Here is a 20754-nt window from a genome sequence, read left to right as displayed (position 1 = left end):
TGAATATCACTGAATGGCTCTACACTTTGAATCGGCACAGACTTATTCGAGAAATACTCACCTGAAATTTTGAAGAAAAGTTATTACTTATGATTGATTATAATTGATAGGATAGGAAATATTAGAGTAAATGAATGAAAACTGTTACATAATCCAGTCTGCGACAAACATTTATATTACCGTAGTATTATTAGCCTTACAATGACCGACATTTTCACTTGGGATTGAAAAATGTAGTGTTTACTCGTTTTGTTTTTCTTTGTTTTTTTTTTTTAATAATAAATTAGCGATCAAAATATTTGAGTGTTACAAAATCGCAAGCATGTTCTATAATGCATGGACAGTATACGACGGGCAAGTATATCTTAACAAAGACAAAGATCCGGACTACGGAATAATTGTTTTATAGAGAGAAAAAGAGTTGATAGTTTTCAACTTGGACAATATACAGGAGTCGGTATTTTACATACATTCATATATGCATACATGAGTTTTTTGTATCGGGTAATGTTTAAAAAAATAAAGAGCGAATCATCAATTGGATGTAACAATAAAGGTGACCCTCTATTTCTCTCTACTGGAGGGAAGCCCGGTGATTAGGAAGAATTAGAGAGACGTTCGATGTCTTATCGCCGAGCAAACTGACGATATAGTTATATTGAGAGAAAGAGTTATTTGATTCAATGAAAAGTTTTTTTGCGAATGACAAAAAACAAATTTTCAACTCGCTAAGCCTCTTGTACTTTCAAAATGAAGAATACAAGAAAATAAAAAAAGTTATTAACGGCAGCAAAATATACAATATCGTCACCCGCAAAGAAACATTTAATTGAACTAACAATCAGTTTTTTCAATGTATATACATTGTATAATATACCTATTATATGCATACTGTAATATAAATAAGTGCTTATATTCTACAACGTGTTAGCCGTACCGAAAAATTACTCTACAAATATTCTCTATGTATGTATGAATTATGATGCTTATAATAATCCGCCGATTTTGTACAAGTATATACTGAACTATGATACTATTATATTTATATATATATATTCAGAGATGTATACATACTATAATATGATATATAATATATGCAACTTTACAAATGAAAGCGTTCACTGACTGTTATACACATACAAATATCATTTCAGATAAACCAAGTCCCATGATCAGTAGACTCGCTTCTAGTATATACATAATACCTACAACATATTTTTCATAGTTTTATAGACAGATTCACTACTAATAAGTAGGTTGTAAACCTGATGGTCTTACCGCGCCGTCGTTCAACTGACATGGTTTGGATTAATCAGAGTACAATATTTACGTTTTTCTAGTGGATAATCCTCTCAATTCACATCATCTGATACATGCGCCAGACTAATTTTGTGATAATTAGATCTCGTATTAAATTTCTGACGACATAACAAGAACATGTACCATATATTCTCGACAATTTTAACATCTTTCTTGAATAAATCACCCGTAAAATTTGAAATATATAGAAAAAATATTGAAACATAAAACATTTTTCAATTCATTTGAATGCGTTTGTCTTCGGGCGGGCGGACGGACGTCGCAGATTCTTTTCAATTATATTTATTATAATGGAAAAAATCAACCGAGTTTTCACTATCTATAATTAATATAGTATACGTATGTCTATCAACGAGCGGCAATAACATTTTATGTAATTAACTTGCATGCATCATCGCCCGAAAAAACTAAACCATCATTCTCAACACAATGCTTACATGCAAAGTTCAAAATAGTTTTCCACGTAATGAACAATAATGATTTGTAATATTTGATCTAATATTATTTATCCGTCACTTATCTCCTCAACTTTTCATTAACCTACTGAAAAATGTATTGCACTTGGGAAGAGCCATAAGATACAAATATTAATGTATATGTCACAGTATAAAACAGGAAATAAGCATTTTCAATAATTTATGTATAAATTGACTCAGTACAAAAATTGGACTACGAGGCCATGGCGTTGAATTGTCACTCGTATATGGAATATTTGCATGGACGTGAGTTATACCTATCGGTTCTGTAAGAATTGTATGGCCCTTAGATGTTAGTGGCCTTCTGAGGAATTTGCTGTTCGATTTCGATGCTTGATTGTCGAACAAAGATTGGACAAGATAGTAATCAGATGCAATAATAGTTGCGTATAAATACACATTACCTATATTTGAGCGCGAGACATGCGGCGCTTAAAGACCATACATTATATACCTAAATTGCAAATGCGAGTATCGACATGATACGTCATAGACACAAGAGTATTTCATTCGCCACTGAAGATTCAAAATGAGACGAAAACGGAAAAAGTACGAGTGAACCGCACTCAATAGATCAATTGATATATTGTGATAATGAATCACCATTTATCAAATACCATGTACTGATAGTAATATATCAAGTTCACGTGACATATTATGAAGAACGTATGATACTGTAAGTGGCTATAAACTAGACAGTATTCCGCTACATACTCTCTAAATAAAATAATTGCATTGGTATTGCTTACAAAAATTATTCAAGCGTCAGATCGATAAGATGTAAATTCATGAATCTAAACGAAAATAGAGAGAAAGAAACAGTCGAAAGACCATCCATTTTATACCACGTATCTTTGTTATTTGATTCTAACGAAAATGAGAGTCTCGTAATTTTAATTGTTGTCACTGCCTTACGTGAGACCTGGTGCACAAAAATCGTGTGCCACCGATATAAAGTCATTTTCAGACTCGTTCAGTAGAGCGATGCCTCATCTGCCGAAACTGTTAATTCTTCGTCACTCCAGTCACTTACACCAAGTCCCACTGAGCCATGGAAACTTTGCGACCTGAGTACATGGCTGCAGTAATGAAATGTTCGATTAATAGAAAGTGGCAAATGTCAACATTGAAAATCAGTGTCTGACATTTGAAGTCATTTGTTCTTTTAAAATACTTGAATGGCATGATTCAAGTTGTGTATCACTAACCTTGGCGATGAATTCACGTTTGGACTTCTCTTTGTTTGATTAACTTTTCGCCGACCCTCCATTGCCGCTTTCATTGGATCATAGCTCTTTCGCCGCTTCCAGTTTTGCATTTCCACTTCTTTCGAACTTGGGACAGCAGATTTTTTATTGTCCTTTCCCTTTGACTGGGTGACCTAAACAACCATACACATACCTTTCTTTTTATAAAAATGAATAATTAGGTTATACCGCTATTGCTTCTTCTGCCTGATTTCTACGGGCAGTTAGATGAGTTATAGAACTGAATAGTCATCTATCGGGAACTTTACTTTATGATGTTAAAACAATTTTCTTACTACGTTGATATTTTTCGGTGCCCGTGTGCTAAATCGACCCGAATCTGTCCTTGCAACAACTCTTGTTGTGTCAACGTTTCCTCTAGCATCCCGTGGTGAAGATTTTGGTTTCGTTAGAGATATTGGTGTTTTTTTATCTCGAGGTCCAGTCCGAGTTTTACGTATGCTGCAATAAATTGTAATCTTGGTTTAATTGAGTGTAATGGGAGGAATGGCACAAGCGTAATATTATTTTATAAAAGACTCCAAACGGTACCTAGGGATGATCTTGGAGTGATTCAAGTTTGCAACAGGCGATTGAATGATCGGAGGACGTGGCTCGTCACTACTTTCAGTATCACTGCCGCGAGAAAGGTGCAACGATCCTCTATGCGTTGGTCGATGGAGACTACGACTCGTGTCCTCGTCACTTTCTCCCCCAGAATCAACCGGAGGTGGATGACGTACAATCATACGTGCTGACATTGCAGACACGACATTTTCAGTTGTGCGGAGATATGACGAGGTCTCAAAATCGCTGTCACTCCCCTAACAAATTCATGGGGATTGTTAGTGAAAAATTCCACCATGTTCAACAATATCGATTATTACAAGATCACTGTACTTTTGACATTCTCTTTTCCACTCACCAGCTGAGGGCTCGAAGGAGGAGGAGGTCGAATGTATTCATTGGAATCTGTGAACTCATTTTCTGACCATTCAGCAGCGAGTGAAAGAGTTCCCCCAGTGCCGTGAAAACTTGCTGATCTAAGAACAGAGCTCTCGCAACTGTAACGTAAGATAAGTATTTGTCAAGTTAGTTTGATATTATTATAGGATCTACCATTGTGTCATTACAAATAATGGGTAAGAACTGTAAACCAACCCGCGAGAGCCATCCTCAATACTGGGCTGCTTTTTCGAGGAGTCTATTTTCTTCTTTCCCTCAGCTGCGGCTTTCATTGGATCATAACTTTTACGTCTTTTCCAATTTTGAAATTCCACCTCTTTTGAGGTCAAGGTAGAATTGCTTCTGCCAGGCTTTTTGTGAGCATCTTTTGTCAGTTTTTGATTCGATCGCGAATGCTGCACCTATGAAGAATGCATTGAAGTACGTTGTGAAAATTGACTTCCAAATAATTAAGCAATCATTGTTCTGTCACAAACGAATTATATACATTGAATGGCAAGTTTTTAAGCATAAAACTATTCATCTTACATGATTAACATTTTTCGGTGCCCTAGTACTAATCCTACCACTGTCGGTACGAGACATCGACGGTGCTCTAGGTTTTGGTGGCTCAGGTCTTTTGAATGTATCTTTGCTGTTCAGGACTGTGTTTCCAGCAGACCTCCCACGATGAGTTGGTGTCTGCCGGCTCGGTGTCGAAACCTGGCTTCCTCGTATCTCGCCAACCTGTGCTTTCCTTCGCCGTTCCTCTGGTGTCGTATTCGGCGTTGTTTCATACTCGCAATTTAGTCTACAAAAGCATTGGGCATCAGGGGTTCAGGAAATAATTGTTCAAATAGCTACTAGTACAATTCTTCTGCTTCTTACCTAGCTCTCCGTATACTAAATGCTCTGTTCAGTTTTATGCCTGATGAAACAGGCGGTACAGGTGATTTCAGAACTGGTTTATCTCCAGCCTCACTACTGCTGTCTGACGCAACGGCAAACTTCCCCATGATAGCTGCCATTGCCGTTCTATCATTGACTGTATTGTTGTTGTTGTTGTTGAAGCTACCGCGCCTAGTGAGCAGGTTTGTAACTTGCGGATTTCTGACTGATACACTGCTTGCAGATCTTTGTACATCATTGCTGCGTCGTGGTACGGGACTATTTTGGTGCAAGCTTTGCACAGACGTTACACAAGATTCTCTACTTCGATCTCGGTGACCGAAATCCTCCCGATGACCGTAACTCGTTGTGCTCTGAGACTTTCGCAGCATGTAGGGACTGCAATGAGCAAACATGTATGAATAGAATTCAACCAAGTTTAGTAACATCTAATTGTTTACAAAGAGAAATTACCTGTTTTCCGTGCAAGTAAAATAACCAATGTTTTTTGCCTGTAGCGGTGCTTTGGCAAGCTCACTGGTTCTCATTGGTGCAATTTCTTTACGTGACATAATAGGGCTGTTGGTGGTGAGTTTTCCAGTAGGTGTTCTGACCCGTGCTAGAACTGGACTACCGGGATGAACCATGGTACCATCCAGATAGCTTTTCAAGCTGCTTCTTCCAGAAGTGCAGTTGGATTCTGGGGTGTCAGAGGCGTACTCCTTCCTGTCAAGCGAGCTGTTACGTCTTCCTAGCTGCAGGCGGGCCAAGATGTGAGTCGGACTTCGCAGAGGTTCTTGTAAAGTGACAATTCGGTCCTTTCTCAGCCTTGTATCAGACCCAGTGTAGGCTCTAGCGCTACGTCGCCCCTCAGAAATGCTGTTTCGTGCAAATATCATGTCAGATAAACTTGCACGACGCGCTGAACCTATTCGCTGCAAGCTTTGAGGAGGTGTGTTGTAGCTGCGGCTAGTATCGTCATCCGACTCGCCCCCTGAATCAACAAGCATCCGATCGTTGTGTGACGACGGTGATACCGCTGCTGTAGCCTTTACACGGAGATACGATTCCGTCTCCAAACTGCTGTCACTTTGGTCCTGGAAGAAGCACAAAATGTTCAAGTGTTCAAGTGCATACCTTTCAATTCCATACGAGATTGAAAAACAATTTAATATATATATATATGTACGGACTTGACGACCCCTGGACAGCCTCCGAGAGCGAGAATGAATCGGCGAGGGTATTTTGGAAGGGCTCTGTGGACTTTGTGGTGAGATAAGTCCTTTCGATATCACATCCATCCCGCCAATTGCAGACGGTAATGAGTTGTGCTCTGCAACCTGCGTCGCCCACTCGGATATCCAATTGTTGTCTCTAGATATACTCATCTGCAATAATCAGTGATAACGGACGATACAATCAATCTATGCAATTATTTACAATCACTTGAATGATAATTCAGACGAACCTTGAAGCTGTGGACATACGCCTCGGAGGACTCTTCTTCCGTAACAACGCCAACACCAAATACCCTGTCGATATCCATCCTGGCCTTTTCCTCGTCCGTATAATCTTTGTGTATGGTATAGGTTCCGGCCTCGCTAACGGCACCGTCGGAACCCTCGTCGAAATTGCTGACCTCGAGCGCATCCAAGTTTGTCTGACCATTAACATTGTCCATATGAGATCGCCGTCCGGATCCGCAGATTTCACGCTCATCCCTATTAGAGTTTTCACGATTAAAAAACCGTTCCGACTCGGAGCTCCCGCTTGATAATTTTTCGTCGAGATCCGCGAATCGTTGAAAGCCGTTGTCTCTTTCCGTAGAATTGTTCACGGATGTGTAATTCCTCTCGTATCTGATCTCAGTATTGCGCATCGACGATCGGACCATCTCGGTCTCCACAAACTCAGGTTCCCGGTCACGATTCTTGCCGTTCTGATGTAGGCTCGAGTTGTGCGCCGTTACTCTCCTCCTCTGACCGTCGTAGATATTGTTTGCAGGATGATGAAGATCCAGAGACATATCGGCACGATTTGCCCGTCGGTTATCTCTAGTCGACCGGACTCTTTCGTGGGCGATCAAAATTTCCGGCTCCCGGGTCGACTGCTCCGAATAGGATCGAGACATGATCCCCGCGTCGTATTTCTCGGGAACTGCAGGTACTTTCGAACCGGATTTCAGGCCTGAAAAGCGTAAGTTACTCGTTTTAGTATAGCCACTGTGCGGTACTGCGACGTGATTAGATCACGAATTGGCCGAGAAAACTATAAGTACACTGCGCCGCGGACATGCATCTGTATCGAACTGAGTTTAAAATACAATCGCGCTCTTCGGCAGGTATGCACACCGCTCATGCGACTCTCTACCCACGCGCGTTGCAGTCTATGTATGTACATACGTACGTATGTACATAGGTATGTAGATGGGTGAGTATTAGTCGCTGTACGCGTGTATTACACGCGTGCATTGTATGATAGTGTGTACGTATACGCTGCCCGCGAGACCGACCGACGACGATTTACGAATATCAATAAGGTGTCCACGCATTGGCCGCACCACCACCATTCATGGCGAAGATGACTTCATCGTGATTCACGGTTCGCGATACTGGATTATAGATAGGTATTCGCTTGTACGCGGACCTCGAGTCCTCTATGTAAGCATACATCCTATGTATGTGTCGATTGCGTGAAAAGTCACCCGCGCAACGCGCGGAAACGAAATAAATGTCGCATTGTCTTTGAAAGTGCAATTGCATCGAAATTATTTTATCGGAGGAGATATATGTATATATATATGTATAACGGCGATTGCAAATCTACATCAGTTTACCGTCTATTTTTGAGATTCTTACCCAATTGCTTAAGTTTCCGCGACAGTTGGTCGGCTTTGCGTCTAGTGTCGTCCTCCGGATCGCTACTGAAGTAGCCTTCGGAGTGCGCACTTGGAGTCTTCTGTTTTGATAAGACCGGTGCCTCGGGCGCTTTCTTGCTCTTCACCTCGACCTGGTGACGAAAAATTGTACACCGTTCATATTTTTTTTGTTCATAGATTCGTAAATCGGGCGGACTCGTGTTATGGGTAGTATAGAACAATGTCAGGTTTTCTTTTTTTTTTTTTTTTCTTCCAACAAAGAAACAGCTATGGAGACAGAAAGTAGGAAAAAAATGTGGGGAGGAGAGGGAGACGAGTACTCGAGTGCGACGTGAGGTGAGGTGGGGACTAGAGCTGAAAATACTAAAGCAAATTTCTCTATGTAAATAGGTGCGTTACGGTGGAGGATTCGAATGTACTCTATATGTACTCGTACGCCACACACATGCGAAGCACGTGTACAGGCATGAATGTGCTCGGAGCACTTTCGTTCGTTCGTTCGTTCCGTTACTCTACGCAGCGATCAGATGTTATCGAAAATGAAAGAAGATATATAAATTTAAAGAATTTTTTAAACGGGCACGGATGAAAAGCGACCAATTTGCACAGGAGGATCAGGCTGACGTTTGTAACTTTATTGCAATGATGCATCTTTAGAAAAACTCGTTATTTAGCAACTTTGGAGGATTACCTGAAGTTTGGAAAACCGTTTATAAAGCACAAACAAACTCAGATTTTGTAAATCCAACTTTTTTGAGTTATTCTAAAGATCCAGAATAGTGATTTTTTCAAAGTTTCGATACGGTAACGTCACTAACTCCAGCCTCGTGCAGGAGGTGTGCACGTACATGCATCATTCATACATACCTTCGAGGTTGACGAGTTCCGTTTATGTCTGGCGTTGTATCTTTCAAAGAGGTTTCGATATCGCGCGGTGTCGACCTCCTTGTCGTCCCCGAAGTTTATCGTAAATGTCAGGGGTTGCTGGGGTGTAACAGGCCCACTGATAACCTCCTGCGAATCTTCCGTCTCGTTTTTCGCAGTCAATTTTTCAACGATTTTACCCGACGACGCTTCGCACCCCGGACTCTCGTCATCTTTGCAGGGGGTTGTCGGATCCTCGGCATTGTCTACCTCAGTCCTGTCGTCGGATACGGAGAGGGGTACACCTTTCTCATCCTCGACGTCCTCCTCGGGGTTATCCGAGCGCGACGGGGAGGGTCTGCAGACCGCGGGGTCGTTAGCCTCGGCGAATACCTGCGCGTTATCATCCCTCGTTGGTGAGTCGGTGTTCGGCGTGTCCGATTTATCCGAATTACCCAGGCCAGCCGATTTCTCCTCCTCGTTCCAGCTTATCGAAGCGGCCGTTGAAACTGGGCTGTCATTCTCTCGTTTTGATTTTTCTACTACCTCCATGGTCATAACCGCAAAAGTAATTCAATGCTCAATTGCGAAACACACCATCGCCACTGTCTTTAAACGCATGCTAGTCTGACACCCTGCCAGTCACATTTTACGTACCGACAACCGATCGAAGGTTGCAACCGAAAGTTGTTGATCGTTTTTCTCGACATACGCGCAAGGAGATTCAATGCGACGGATCCCGTCTACGCCATTGACGATACGATCGTCATTTGTCAACACTGGCTGCGCCCCCTGCCGCCTGCTGGCGGCAACCCGGCGAACAGGTTCCGGGGTCTTCTTCACTCGTTAATACGTGCAAAGAATGCCCCTGAAAGCTTTGCTTATTAGCACAAATTCACCTGACGCCTCGCATCCGCATCGCCGACTGTACCACGTACCAAGTACGTAGATATTGGACTAGATGGCGCAGTCGTTAGTGATTGAAGTCACCTCGCGGTTTCAGGCGGAAGCTTTGGGCGCGTCAAACGAGTAATCGTAGCTCGTAGCCATAATTTGATCATTCATAATTATCACTATTGTCAGTTTCAAGGACTCTAAAGATGCAGCCTACGATGATGCCGCGCTAAGTGCAACGAGGCGGTTAGTTTCTGAGTATTGTATCAGTACAATAATGCGCCGTATATGTTTGTTTTACGCATTGACGACAATATTCGTACGTGATTACGAGAACTACGCGTAACTGATATCAACTTGCGTAGCTCGGGTGTCGAGTATAACTCGATGAAAGAAGCCAAATCGATCCTGATAAGAAATAACCTGTCAAATACGCCCTGGAACAAATCCGTCGAATTTAGCAGTAGTCTTTTTGTTCGAAATGCGCGTTCACTGATATCGTCTTAGTTATGACAGGGTGTCGTACAAATCACAGATGATGGAGTTACAGGAGGCACGACCTCTGATAAGAGACTCTGACCTAACCCTTCAACCTCGCACTGCTCCACGTTACAAAGTCTGGCTTCCCCTTGCTACACAACAGGTAATACTTTGATAACGCACTCAATTTTTTACACCATAAGTAACCCACTGCAATGCTTCATCTCGCCATAAAACCCATCGATTGATTCAATTATAGCTCCGACTCAGGAACTTGATACAAGTTATCGGTTACAATTTGAAAGTTGAGGATTCGACTGACGCCAAAGGATGGTTTTACTATACTCTTCATCGCACAAACATGTCGTCGCCGTTATACTCGAGCGAGCCGATCGACAATACCTGTCCAAAATGGGCCAGCTTAGATGTTCCCGTACTCCATGCTACAGGACACTCAGCTGCGAGCGGTGAGCGCAAAACTATGTTAGTACGGTAGCCTCAATACAGTGGCAAGCGATATGAGCACCTGTTTTATGGTTATGAATGTCGCAGATAATCAATCAACACGTGTAATAAGTTTCCTTGCCTTTTCCTGAACACAGATATAGTTCTCAGACTGTGGAGGAAAACTGATGTGCAAGGCACGAGTACCGATGTGACTATACTAGCATGTCGGTTGTCGCTTACGGGTCTGGTGTACCTGGGAACAAAACTTCCAAGTAACTTGGATAGTTGTCTGAAAGATAATTCGTTAATATTTCACCTTCAAGGCGGGTATTTTACACCGCCATGCTGCTGCCTGAATCCCCCAGAATTAAAGCGCTACATCGGCATGAGTGTCCAAACTGTAGACGTGAGGGATAGCTACACGGTTAACAAGTTATGCAGCTTAAGAAGTAAGATGCAGGCGCTGAAGCAGCAGTCAGAAGCTGCACGAGCACTGAGGGATAGAATTGCACTTGGGTACGAATCTCAAAACCAGGTGGTCTATCCTCAGTCTACGCTCAACAGGCTATTGCAACCAAAACAAGCCAGCAGAAAGAAGAGAGCTGAAAGTCTGAGAATAAGGAAAGAGCTGGAAGTCGCCAGATTCAGAACGAAACTATTGGATCAGGAAAGGATAAAAAAAGTCGGAGAGATAAGGACCCTGAACCAGGTGCATGCCAGCATAGTAGAGGAGAACCAAGATCACGGTAAGCTTTGCTCCGACGAACAAAGTTTTTATTAACAATTTATTCATAATCTGAGCTTGAATGTACATGGAAATTAAAAAATTCGGTACATTTATTCACTCTAGGTTCAGAACTAATGGAAAAGTACAGGGAGTTGAACAGAGATATTGAACGACTCCGCGAGTGGCGCCAAAGTCAGACGGAAATTAGAGAAGCTTATGCATATACGACAACGCGGCTTGCTCACCGTCGAATGCAGCTGATATCGGAACTCGGCCTCATCTATCCCATATCTCGAGTACGAATACGCCCCCGGATTATTAGATAATTGTAAAAACCCGTGGTACAACACAGAACGTAAAAATAGTCATGAAATTTACATTTGTGCGTGTTTTGCAATTACTTCAAACCGTTCTTCACGTCAACTGTTTCTAATTGTAGCTAGAGGATGATAGATACACGATAAACAACGTCCACCTACCAGATAGCGAGGAGCTGGATTCCTGCAAAGATACTCAAGTAGCTGTGGCTCTCGGATCAGTTGCTCATACAACGCAAATGATCGCCAACTTCCTGAACATCCCTACAAGATATCCGATTATTCACTGCGCATCCAGGAGTAAAGTCATTGACCACATCACGGAAAACATACCTGATAAAGACAGACAGTACGTAATATCAAGGCTTATCAGTTTTCATTTTCTACTCTTTCTATAATTGATCTTTAATCCATCTAGGTTTCCGTTGTTTTCTCGAGGGAAAGACAAGCTGCAGTTCCATTACGCAGTTTACTTGTTGAATAAGAATATAGCCCAGCTCAGATGGTACTGTGGACTTCCTACTGTAGATCTTCGAGCTACCCTTCCTAATCTTGCATCGTTAATCAGTATAAAGCCGAATCAACCGTAAGTATAGGATTTCTTTCAAATGTATAAACTAAATACACTGAGAATTCAGTAGGAATTTCAATTATGTGCGTTTTAGCTTGGACGGGTCGAAGCGAACGTTTTCAGGGTCATCGTTAGATACAGATCACAGTAGCACAGGAAAATACAAATCTCAGGCACCGCCACAACCACTGTCGACGCATCTGCCTATTCAGAAAGTAATATTTGAGAAGTGTAAGCAATCGCGATCAATCGGTCGATCTAAGAGCTCCAGGTGCTCACTGGGGGCATCCTTAGACCAAGGATTGGATAATCAAGCACAGTCAACAACTCTCGGTAACAATACTAAGCGAATTTGCAAGTCTGAGGAGGAGGCAATCGATGACATGGCTTTATCTTTATCGTCAAATATTCCCACAGACGGCAGTGGTGAGACCATAGGTCCTTTCACAGCCAAAAGCAATGATATCGTAAACCGAACTCAATTTGAACAGGGCCAAGATCCTTTACCAAGAGAAGCTGTTGCTCCCGTTCTAGTTCCGTTAGAAAGCAATATAGAAATCACTGTACCAATATCGGTAACAGAGAGAAACTCCAATTCTGGATTGGATCCAGTTGAAAATTCTAGACACCGGAGTTCAAACTCTGTAAGCAGCTGTGAAATGGCGCTTTGTATCGGACAGCTGGATGGTGATGAATCTAAGTGTGACTTGGATGGCGACGAGGAAACGTTTGTACACATTGAACGGATGGGCTTACGCGATGAAGTGGATGTGGCAACAAGTAGTACAAATGGTTCCAGTACGGAAATAGAAGAGAGACATTTGGAAGTTGATAAAAACAGCGTATCGACAGAACGAGATCAACGATCCGCCAAAGATGAGTCTAAACCTGTACCAACGGCGCTTGACTCGTGCTTTTTTATGGACGATGCTATGGAGTATGCCAGTAGAATTCGGGAACAGAAACAACGAGCGGGTTCAGTTTGTAGTTTTCCAGAAGAATATTTAATAACGGAGAAAATTCCGCGACGAAAGAGATACGAGTCCGAATCAAGGTAGTGAGCATTCAGTGATCAACTTACTGTGTGTCTGATTATATACCTTCCACTCTGTCATACAACTATAATTCTTGTCTTTGCTACAGGGACGAAGGCCTGGAGACGCAAAGATTTCTCGAAAATTGGCGCAACAGTGAGTCCACAGCGCACTGCTCAGACGAGCAGCTGCCACATCACCAGTACAATTCAGTTGTAAGTCGTTAACTATATATCAGGCACAATAGAGGCATTTAGTACTATGTAAACAAGATATATTATAGCTCCATACCTATTTTACTTTAGCCAACTAATGAATCGCTGGTGTCGATGCCGCCGACGGTATTGAAGTCCTCGAGAGATAACACGGAGCCCGATGACTCGCGAACATCATCGGAATACATCAATTCGATTAGAAGGAGTTCCGAAAATGTTTTCGCACGAACTGAGGCATTGGCCAACAAACGTACCAGTTTCAAAGTAATGAGACCACGCCAATAGGAAACTCGGAAAGTACTGAACGCGAATCGGGTGAGAAAGATCAGATAACGTACTCGGAATTTTTGCAAAACCACCCTTTTCAAAGAGTAATCTTTCATACAAATTGTAGACACGCTCTCGCCATTGAACGAATCTGTGCCAGGAAGGGGAAAAAGGATATAGAAGCGTTTGGCACAACGAAACTCAATAACAATCTGTGATACAATGAATAGCAAAGTTTGAGTTACGATTAGGGGTATTTGCTATTTTTGAAGGGAATGCTAGAAGAGGATTTACAAATCGAGGAATAATGCCTTGCTATATTTAATAAGTATGAGCATCACAGCAAGCTTTGCACGTTGAAACGACTTCTTACACTGAATATAAATTTTTCAATGGGATTTTCACGACGCTGCCCTGCCCCTTGCGAAGGACGTCTCTGTGTAATGAAATACGTACTTTGATTTAAATTTAACCTGAAATTCCGTACTGAGGTAAATCTCTGTAGCCTGAACCTCGCCAGAGAACCTCACTCTCGATACAGAGAGGACCTGCAATGTATTTATTAGAATGTAAGATCGATTATTGATTTAACAGTTGCATTACCATATTATGTGTACATTATAGAATAATGAAGTTAGTTTATTAGAGAATGTTTTATTGCTTACTTTTTAACCTTGAATGATTTTTATAAACTATAACTGAAAAGTAGTCGTTGAAATAGAATTATTAATGAACGGAGCTAAGAAATATCTTCTAGGGATCGATTACTGCATGCATTTTTTACTCCACTTAAATTGGTGCAAATATCGGCTAGAAATTATCGAATAATTAAACAGAGTTCATTGAATATTTGATGGTTGCACGCGTGTTTGCTTACGGCTGAGATTATCTTCTTAAACCTATTATTTAAAAATAAATTTAGAGTACAATTCTGCAGTGAGATCACTTACATCAGTCAGTAAAGAATCTCAAGAGAAAATTCTTTCACCGTTGCACCGGCAGTTAGGAGGGTCAAAGCTTTCTAAAACTTAAGTCTTAATTACAGTTAGTAGATTAGTTTCTGTCATTAAAAATATTTACGCAAGTTCAAAGTAAAACTTCAGATTCCAATTGTGATGCAAACGCAACAGTTGGTTTACATGGATTCCTTCTCTGTAATACCAGTCAGTTCACTGCTCACTCTCCACAACTGATCTGCAACCTCTGAATCAAGTGTGTTTTTTGGCTTATAAATTTTACAGTCACGGTAAATATGTCCACTTTCATTGTCCAGAACTTCTTCAGTAGCACAATGAAGCACGGTTTGGGCACCCTACAGAATGGAAACATGTCTGGTTAATATTGAACCTTTTATTTATCGATTTTTCATGTATATACTCAATACTGTATGCATGCAACCACGTGTAAAAATACCTGATTTGCTGTACGAAGGAACATCAGGGCAACTGGAGAGAACAGTATGTAATGGAACCAACTTCGTTTAACACTTCTAAAGAGTCCGGTGTACGTGAATCCTGGGCATACGGAATAAACCTGGACCCCGGTACCTTCCAATCGCTTTGCAAGGTCAGTCGCAAAGTAGACGTTTGCTAATTTTGAATTGTTATAAGCTGGGTTCATTCGCCCTTTTATCGGTAGACCCTTTTCTCCATTCAAATTAGAGAAATCAATCTGACCCGATTCCAACAGCTTTGAAGTCAACACGACGATTCTATTGGGATTTAGGTGACGAAAAAATTGTATTTCAAACGCTTAACAAACCGTTCACTGTTTCAGTCTGCTAAATATTTGTATAGTCGGGAATAATTTTCAGTATCGAGAAAACCACTCGCCTGCTAAGTGAACTCTCCTTCAGCCTATCGAGAAGTAGATTTGTGAGCAGGAAATGTCCCAAGTGATTAACGCCAAAGTGAATTTCGAAACCCTCTTTGGTGACGCAGCGATCCTTGATAGGTGCGTAAACCCCAGCATTGTTTATCAGCACATGAATCTCTGGAAATGTTTTCAATACTTCGAAAGCAAAGTGTCTGATAGAAGCGAACGACGCCAAGTCTAACTCCATGGGTATCTATGGGGGACATTATCATCATTTAACAGAGCGATCTAGATATAGAATAAGAAAATAGCGCGACCATCCAACACCTGCTCACCAGTTCACCAGTAATTATATCCTTGCGAATATCTGCGATAGCATTCCTGGCGCTGTGAAGGTCTCGACAGGCCATAATAATCCTTGCTTTCCTCCGTGCGAGCTCTCTAACGGTCTCCTTACCTATCCCAGAGTTTGCCCCAGTGACAAGGAAAACGCGTCCCTGCAACGGAGTCCGACTCTGACACTTGCCCCAGGAGGACTCGCGGCATTTTCGCAGAAGACCGATGACAAGGATGACAGGAAATATCAGGTAGCACAGAGAGGAAACCATCTCGACCGGTGACTACTTGTAAGCTGTATGTCCTTTCGGATAAGTTTTATAGGTTCTTTTCTTATTGTTTTGAATCCTTGCACAGTGGATTTCGGGCGCCGATGTTACAAGATTTTGCAATGGAATGAGGCTGGAGATGCGATTTTCCGATCACGTCGTAGTTTTAAGTACGACGTAAATAGTTTTGTTGCTCGAGTCGGAGTGAATCACGGATGTATGATGAATGTTGTTTTTCACTGCGACACCCGCCGGCTGCAAGTGATCGTGATTCGGTGCAATTCGGATTCGAGTTGACGAATCTCGAATTTCGATGAGTGGATCGACAGCCTTGCGACCCTCGACAATCGATTGGATTGATAACAGGTGTGTCGTATTTTTCGTAGTAGCGTAGGTAGCGTTATCACAACGGTCGAAAGGTGTAGTAAACGCGGTATTCCATTCATACCGACGGCTGTCATCGCTCTAAAGTCTGAAACCACTGAAATAGAGTTATACCTATACTGGAACGCTTACTCTCGTGGTGGGGGTACTGAAATGGGACGATTTGCGTCTAAACTTCTATAACTGCTACAAGATAAGTCCCGCCAGAGAGCGTAGAAATTTACATGCAATGTTCGCCGCGCATGAAATATTTTGCATTAGGTGAATTGTAAAAATTACATTTTTTTGGCACTTATTTACAATTGCGTAATTATACTTCTATACATTTAGAATACTAAAAATGGTTGAATATATAAAAAAGTGCAAGACTGAAGACTTTGATCACTACGCAATTATTGATGTGTTTTTTGGATTTCTGTAAGAAAATTAAATTTGAATTATAATACCCAATTTTAAATATTTTCTTTCCTCTTAACACTTGTAACACCAATTTCTCAAAGTCTTATAGACTCAGGTAAAGGAACTCATTTAAATTAAAGCCTATTAATAATTAAAAAATTACCGAAGAATCATTAAGAAGGGTTGGTAGGCCTGTATTGAATCGTTCAATTTGAAATTGGTGCGTAAATTGGTGCCGTGGAAGGTAATTCTGGGTGCGTTCCGAAATTAACTCCACAACGGTCAGAACAATCTTTTATCTCTTTTGCGCCACAGAGTTCGTGGCTAATTCCGTCTCTGTCTGAGGGAGTTTTTAGCGCTGCCTGCTAATTTAGGAACGCATTCTCAGGCGCCACATGTAAAATTGGCGCTGCCGAACTCTGTATGTGATGTGTACTGTGTGTGTATGTATGTATGTACACTTTGCCCCCTTCGGCAAGTACGAAAGTCATTAAGATTTCTATTCTAGACAATTCATTATTGCCTCTTATGGCGATACTTACGGCGATAAGAATTCCCAGCAGTTGATCACGATGAGCACACACCTGATAAAATGCGGTTTTTTACGCACCGCTGTCAGACGTAAGAATAGATTTTATTCCGCATTCTCATTCGACACTCCTGTTTCACAACGAGATCTTTTTTCATCCGAAATTCCTATCCTATATCAATTTTTTCTCATCCAGCTGCATAAACGATTGTCGTACTTTGCCCCGATAATAAGTACGTTCGAAAGTTCGTAATATCTAGATTACGCGTACGTGTGTAATATAACTATGTATATTACCTGCGTTAAAGAGTTTATCATGAATTATTTCAGAGTCCCTGAGAATGTCGATGACAGCGAATTACGCCACAGCACCAGGATGTAGCGAGTTTGGAACCCTTAATGTTTCAGTACCAAAGCCTTTTGTTTATCACGTCGAGTTAAACAGACCAAAGAGTCTTAATGCTGTCAACAGGCAAATGTGGACGTGCGTATTGTTTGTCGCTTAAACTGCCGCTTACGGCAAAGGAAGTCATACTTTCATTGTATTGGCTTTATCTATTGCAGGGAAATCAAACACTGTTTCAATGAGCTTGGTGAAAACCCAGATTGCCGAGTAGTTCTTCTTTCTGGTGCTGGAAGGTACTTCAACGCAGGTATGATCACATCACATTGTACATGTAGTATTCTACCAAAGTTTCAAATTTTACAGGTCACTAATCTTGAACCTATATATCGTGCTGTATATTACAGGGATCGACATTAGCCTGCTGATGAGCTTTGGTCAGAAGCTCGCAGAGTTTGACGATGTTGCTCGAAAGTGCAAGGTTCTCAAAAAAGAAATTGGCATATGCCAAGAATCACTTACGGCAATTGAGCTGGTACGTTTTCCGTTCTTAATTTTGTACCATGTTCCATGGAATTGATGGCATTTAGCATAGTGAGATATTCGTTCGTCACTGTTTTAGTCATTCACGCTTTGCTAGTCGATGAAGGCGCAAAATATATCTACTGATATGAATAATGCTGAGTAAATGTAACAAGGCTAGTATGGTAAAACAAACCAATTGTAAATTGCCTCTATTGCTTTCAGTGTCCAAAACCAGTAATTGCAGCGGTGCACGGAGCATGCATCGGAGCAGGTATGGGAATGATTACTGCAGCTGATATTCGCTACTGCACTCAGGACGCTTGGTTTCAAGTAAAAGAAGTGATAATGGGACTAACTGCCGATATTGGAACTCTGCAAAGAATGCCGAAGATCATGGGATCTGGAAGTTTGGTCAGGGAGCTCGCTTACACTGGGAGAAAATTCGATGCGACTGAGGCATTGCAAAGCGGATTAGTCAGCAAAGTTTACGAAGATGTGGAAAGGTGATATACAACGTGACTCATGATTTGCTCAGGTTAAGAGACATCAATTTCTTCAGTTTGCTTGCTGGATCAATTTCACTTGCTGAGGAAATTTCTACAAAGAGTCCTGTGGCTGTTCAGGGCAGCAAGCTGAACCTGAATTACTCCAGGGATCACACTGTCCAGGAAGGGTTGGATCATGTTGTGAGTACTGTACTTTTTCAGGTATAAAAATTGGAAAACACCAGATTTTTATATTCATGATAATCATGTGTACATTGCAAAAGGACACGTTTGATGGGCGTGTCCCTCATCTTTGGATCACATCTTACACCCTGATAGTCGTCCTCTCTCTAGTTTCTTGTACCGTCTCATTCATAATCAACCTAGACATAAGAAAAAATTACAGGATTAACGTAATTGCAAAGATTTGAATTGATGTAACTGAGCAATTAATGACTGTTATTAATGATAATTATAATTAATGTTAGTAATTTTTGTTTCTGCTTTCAGCTCATGTACAATCAAGTAATGTTGCAAAGCGAGGATCTTGCTAACTCTGTCATGGCACAGGTGAGCAAGAGTGGGGAAGCGCCTGTGTTCTCCAAACTGTGAAGGATCGATACCACAATTTATCAGTGGAATCAGGTTCTGACTATCTGTCTTGCTGTAACTATAGCAAATGTAAACAAAGATCAATTGAGGAACTTGAATGTTCGATAGCCAATATTTTTTATCACTGTATATCAGTAAGTTGCAGTATCAGTTTCAGACATCAATTATTTTTGCAAATAAACTGATTTCAGCACTCAAAAAGTACGTTGAGAATGTAATTATAGTGTAGTTCTTACACGGTGACCAAAGAAATATAGTAATTTCTTCTGTACTTGAGAATTTCACGGGTAAACTAGGTTTAATATTCTTTTGTTCATAAGTTTGACAGCGTCAATGAGGTACCGAGGCATCGATTAGGCTGCCCAAACCTCGTTTTTTAGGCATGGCTGCAAGCCGTTCAGCCTCAATTTTATCGGCAACTTTATAAGGGTTGGTATCATCCGGATATTTCAACTATACAGGGAAAAAACCGGAAATTCTGTATTCAATGGGTGAAAGGATAAAATCACTGAAACCGGTCTTTTTGTGGATTATGTTTTGAACGTTGAGTAATACTCACAATGAGCAGATTAATGAAGTGTTCATAGTTGATTCTGTTCGTTGCGGGGTCACAAGCTACAAACATCATCTCATTTACTTCGTCTTGAGTAAAAGGCTCTCCCAGTTCCATCAGTGCTTTTGCCAAATCATCTCTCATAATATAACCGTGGTTTTCAGGATCAAACAGCTGGAATGCTTTTAATAATTCCTCAGGTTCTGCTGGCTTTAATCTGAGGAAAATTTTCCATAGTTGATGTGTGTTATTCATGACTCTTACTTGCCGGACAATGATACTTGGATCAACCTATGTGGAGAGAGTGAGACTTACTTGTGTTCGTTAATGGTTTTAGTCATATATTCTACAAATCTGGATTGTGAAACGGAATTATTTTCCACATCCTCTAACTGGACTTGAATTTCCTGCAACTCTGCCTCAGTCATAACACATCCTGTAACCCGGGCAAATAAATTTCACTCACAAATGCAAGAAGGGACAGTTATAGACTTGCTGCTTCCTAGTTTAAAGAGTATTACACATTTGGTGCTTACCCAGTGATCGTATCATTGTTCCCAAGTCTCTGACATCCACCTCTTGGATTTTGGCAGTGTCAAAGACGTCAAATGCATTGTGTATCAGTTTTTCTAGTAGATTCGGGCCTGTGGGTGGAATAAGCTTCTATTATTCATTACTCTGAATGTTAAATTTAGATTTGCAATAATCAGAGAAGAATTGCAGCAGCGGGAAAATAAATCTAAAATTGTGACCGACGATATAATTATGTGAACGCTAATGCAAAGAGAACAAAAAGTAGGCTTTGAAAAGAGAACATACCCTCCGAACTTGATAAAGATAATCCCCGTCTCATTGCTGAACTTTTGCGGCGTACCTCGCTATTTCGTTCTTGCGCCATATTGACCAAATAAAACCACCCTTCAGACCGTGACTG

At 41.2% G+C, this 20754-nt stretch overlaps 5 protein-coding genes across 11 annotated transcripts; 2 read left to right on the top strand and 3 right to left on the bottom strand.

Moving 5' to 3' along the window:
* Window positions 1-622: 622 nt before the first annotated feature.
* On the bottom strand, window positions 623-9371 carry LOC124415019. 3 transcript variants are annotated; one of them, XR_006930093.1, is made up of 15 exons: window positions 8622-9371; window positions 7735-7885; window positions 6345-7063; window positions 6070-6264; window positions 5351-5973; window positions 4877-5275; window positions 4538-4799; window positions 4205-4410; window positions 3969-4107; window positions 3596-3867; window positions 3340-3505; window positions 3005-3177; window positions 2746-2875; window positions 2642-2705; window positions 623-1602 (listed from the first exon to the last, which is right to left on the bottom strand). XR_006930093.1 is itself a non-coding variant. In XM_046896251.1 (14 exons), the coding sequence occupies exons 1-13, from the start codon at window positions 9174-9176 to the stop codon at window positions 2770-2772; spliced, it is 3966 nt and encodes a 1321-aa protein (XP_046752207.1). In that variant the 5' UTR covers window positions 9177-9371; the 3' UTR covers window positions 623-2705; window positions 2746-2769. The 3 variants fall into 3 exon arrangements, 2 of the variants coding, with proteins under 2 accessions (XP_046752207.1, XP_046752208.1); XM_046896251.1 differs by having other exon boundaries at window positions 623-2705; XM_046896252.1 differs by having other exon boundaries at window positions 623-2711; window positions 2752-2875.
* A 237-nt stretch (window positions 9372-9608) lies between these two features.
* On the top strand, window positions 9609-14220 carry LOC124415021 (UV radiation resistance-associated gene protein). Of its 4 annotated transcripts, none has more exons than XM_046896257.1 (10): window positions 9609-10155; window positions 10252-10459; window positions 10595-11185; window positions 11290-11462; window positions 11606-11832; window positions 11902-12069; window positions 12149-12387; window positions 12472-13108; window positions 13198-13303; window positions 13394-14220. In XM_046896257.1, the coding sequence occupies exons 1-10, from the start codon at window positions 10048-10050 to the stop codon at window positions 13586-13588; spliced, it is 2652 nt and encodes an 883-aa protein (XP_046752213.1). In that variant the 5' UTR covers window positions 9609-10047; the 3' UTR covers window positions 13589-14220. The 4 variants fall into 4 exon arrangements, with proteins under 4 accessions (XP_046752213.1, XP_046752212.1, XP_046752211.1 ...); XM_046896256.1 differs by having other exon boundaries at window positions 12149-13108; window positions 13394-13618; window positions 13698-14220; XM_046896255.1 differs by having other exon boundaries at window positions 12149-13108.
* On the bottom strand, window positions 14205-16263 carry LOC124415031 (retinol dehydrogenase 12-like). Its single transcript, XM_046896272.1, has 4 exons — window positions 15721-16263; window positions 15403-15638; window positions 14984-15281; window positions 14205-14882 (listed from the first exon to the last, which is right to left on the bottom strand). Exons 1-4 carry the CDS (start codon window positions 15991-15993, stop codon window positions 14706-14708), a joined length of 984 nt encoding a protein of 327 aa, XP_046752228.1. The 5' UTR covers window positions 15994-16263; the 3' UTR covers window positions 14205-14705.
* Window positions 16264-17253: 990 nt separating this feature from the next.
* On the top strand, window positions 17254-19369 carry LOC124415032 (delta(3,5)-Delta(2,4)-dienoyl-CoA isomerase, mitochondrial). 2 transcript variants are annotated; one of them, XM_046896274.1, is made up of 7 exons: window positions 17254-17394; window positions 17633-17786; window positions 17867-17955; window positions 18053-18180; window positions 18393-18673; window positions 18730-18856; window positions 19166-19369. In XM_046896274.1, the coding sequence occupies exons 1-7, from the start codon at window positions 17346-17348 to the stop codon at window positions 19265-19267; spliced, it is 930 nt and encodes a 309-aa protein (XP_046752230.1). In that variant the 5' UTR covers window positions 17254-17345; the 3' UTR covers window positions 19268-19369. The 2 variants fall into 2 exon arrangements, with proteins under 2 accessions (XP_046752230.1, XP_046752231.1); XM_046896275.1 differs by lacking the exon at window positions 17254-17394 and adding an exon at window positions 17416-17531 and having other exon boundaries at window positions 17630-17786.
* Window positions 18850-20749, bottom strand: LOC124415034 (dynein regulatory complex protein 8-like). The gene is made up of 5 exons (XM_046896277.1): window positions 20640-20749; window positions 20357-20464; window positions 20136-20256; window positions 19827-20037; window positions 18850-19038 (listed from the first exon to the last, which is right to left on the bottom strand). Exons 1-5 carry the CDS (start codon window positions 20716-20718, stop codon window positions 19024-19026), a joined length of 534 nt encoding a protein of 177 aa, XP_046752233.1. The 5' UTR covers window positions 20719-20749; the 3' UTR covers window positions 18850-19023.
* Window positions 20750-20754: the final 5 nt, after the last annotated feature.

The sequence above is a fragment of the Diprion similis genome, chromosome 14 (assembly GCF_021155765.1).
Source record: "Diprion similis isolate iyDipSimi1 chromosome 14, iyDipSimi1.1, whole genome shotgun sequence".
Taxonomy (NCBI): domain Eukaryota; kingdom Metazoa; phylum Arthropoda; class Insecta; order Hymenoptera; family Diprionidae; genus Diprion; species Diprion similis.
This window is presented reverse-complemented; position numbering and strand designations above follow the sequence as displayed.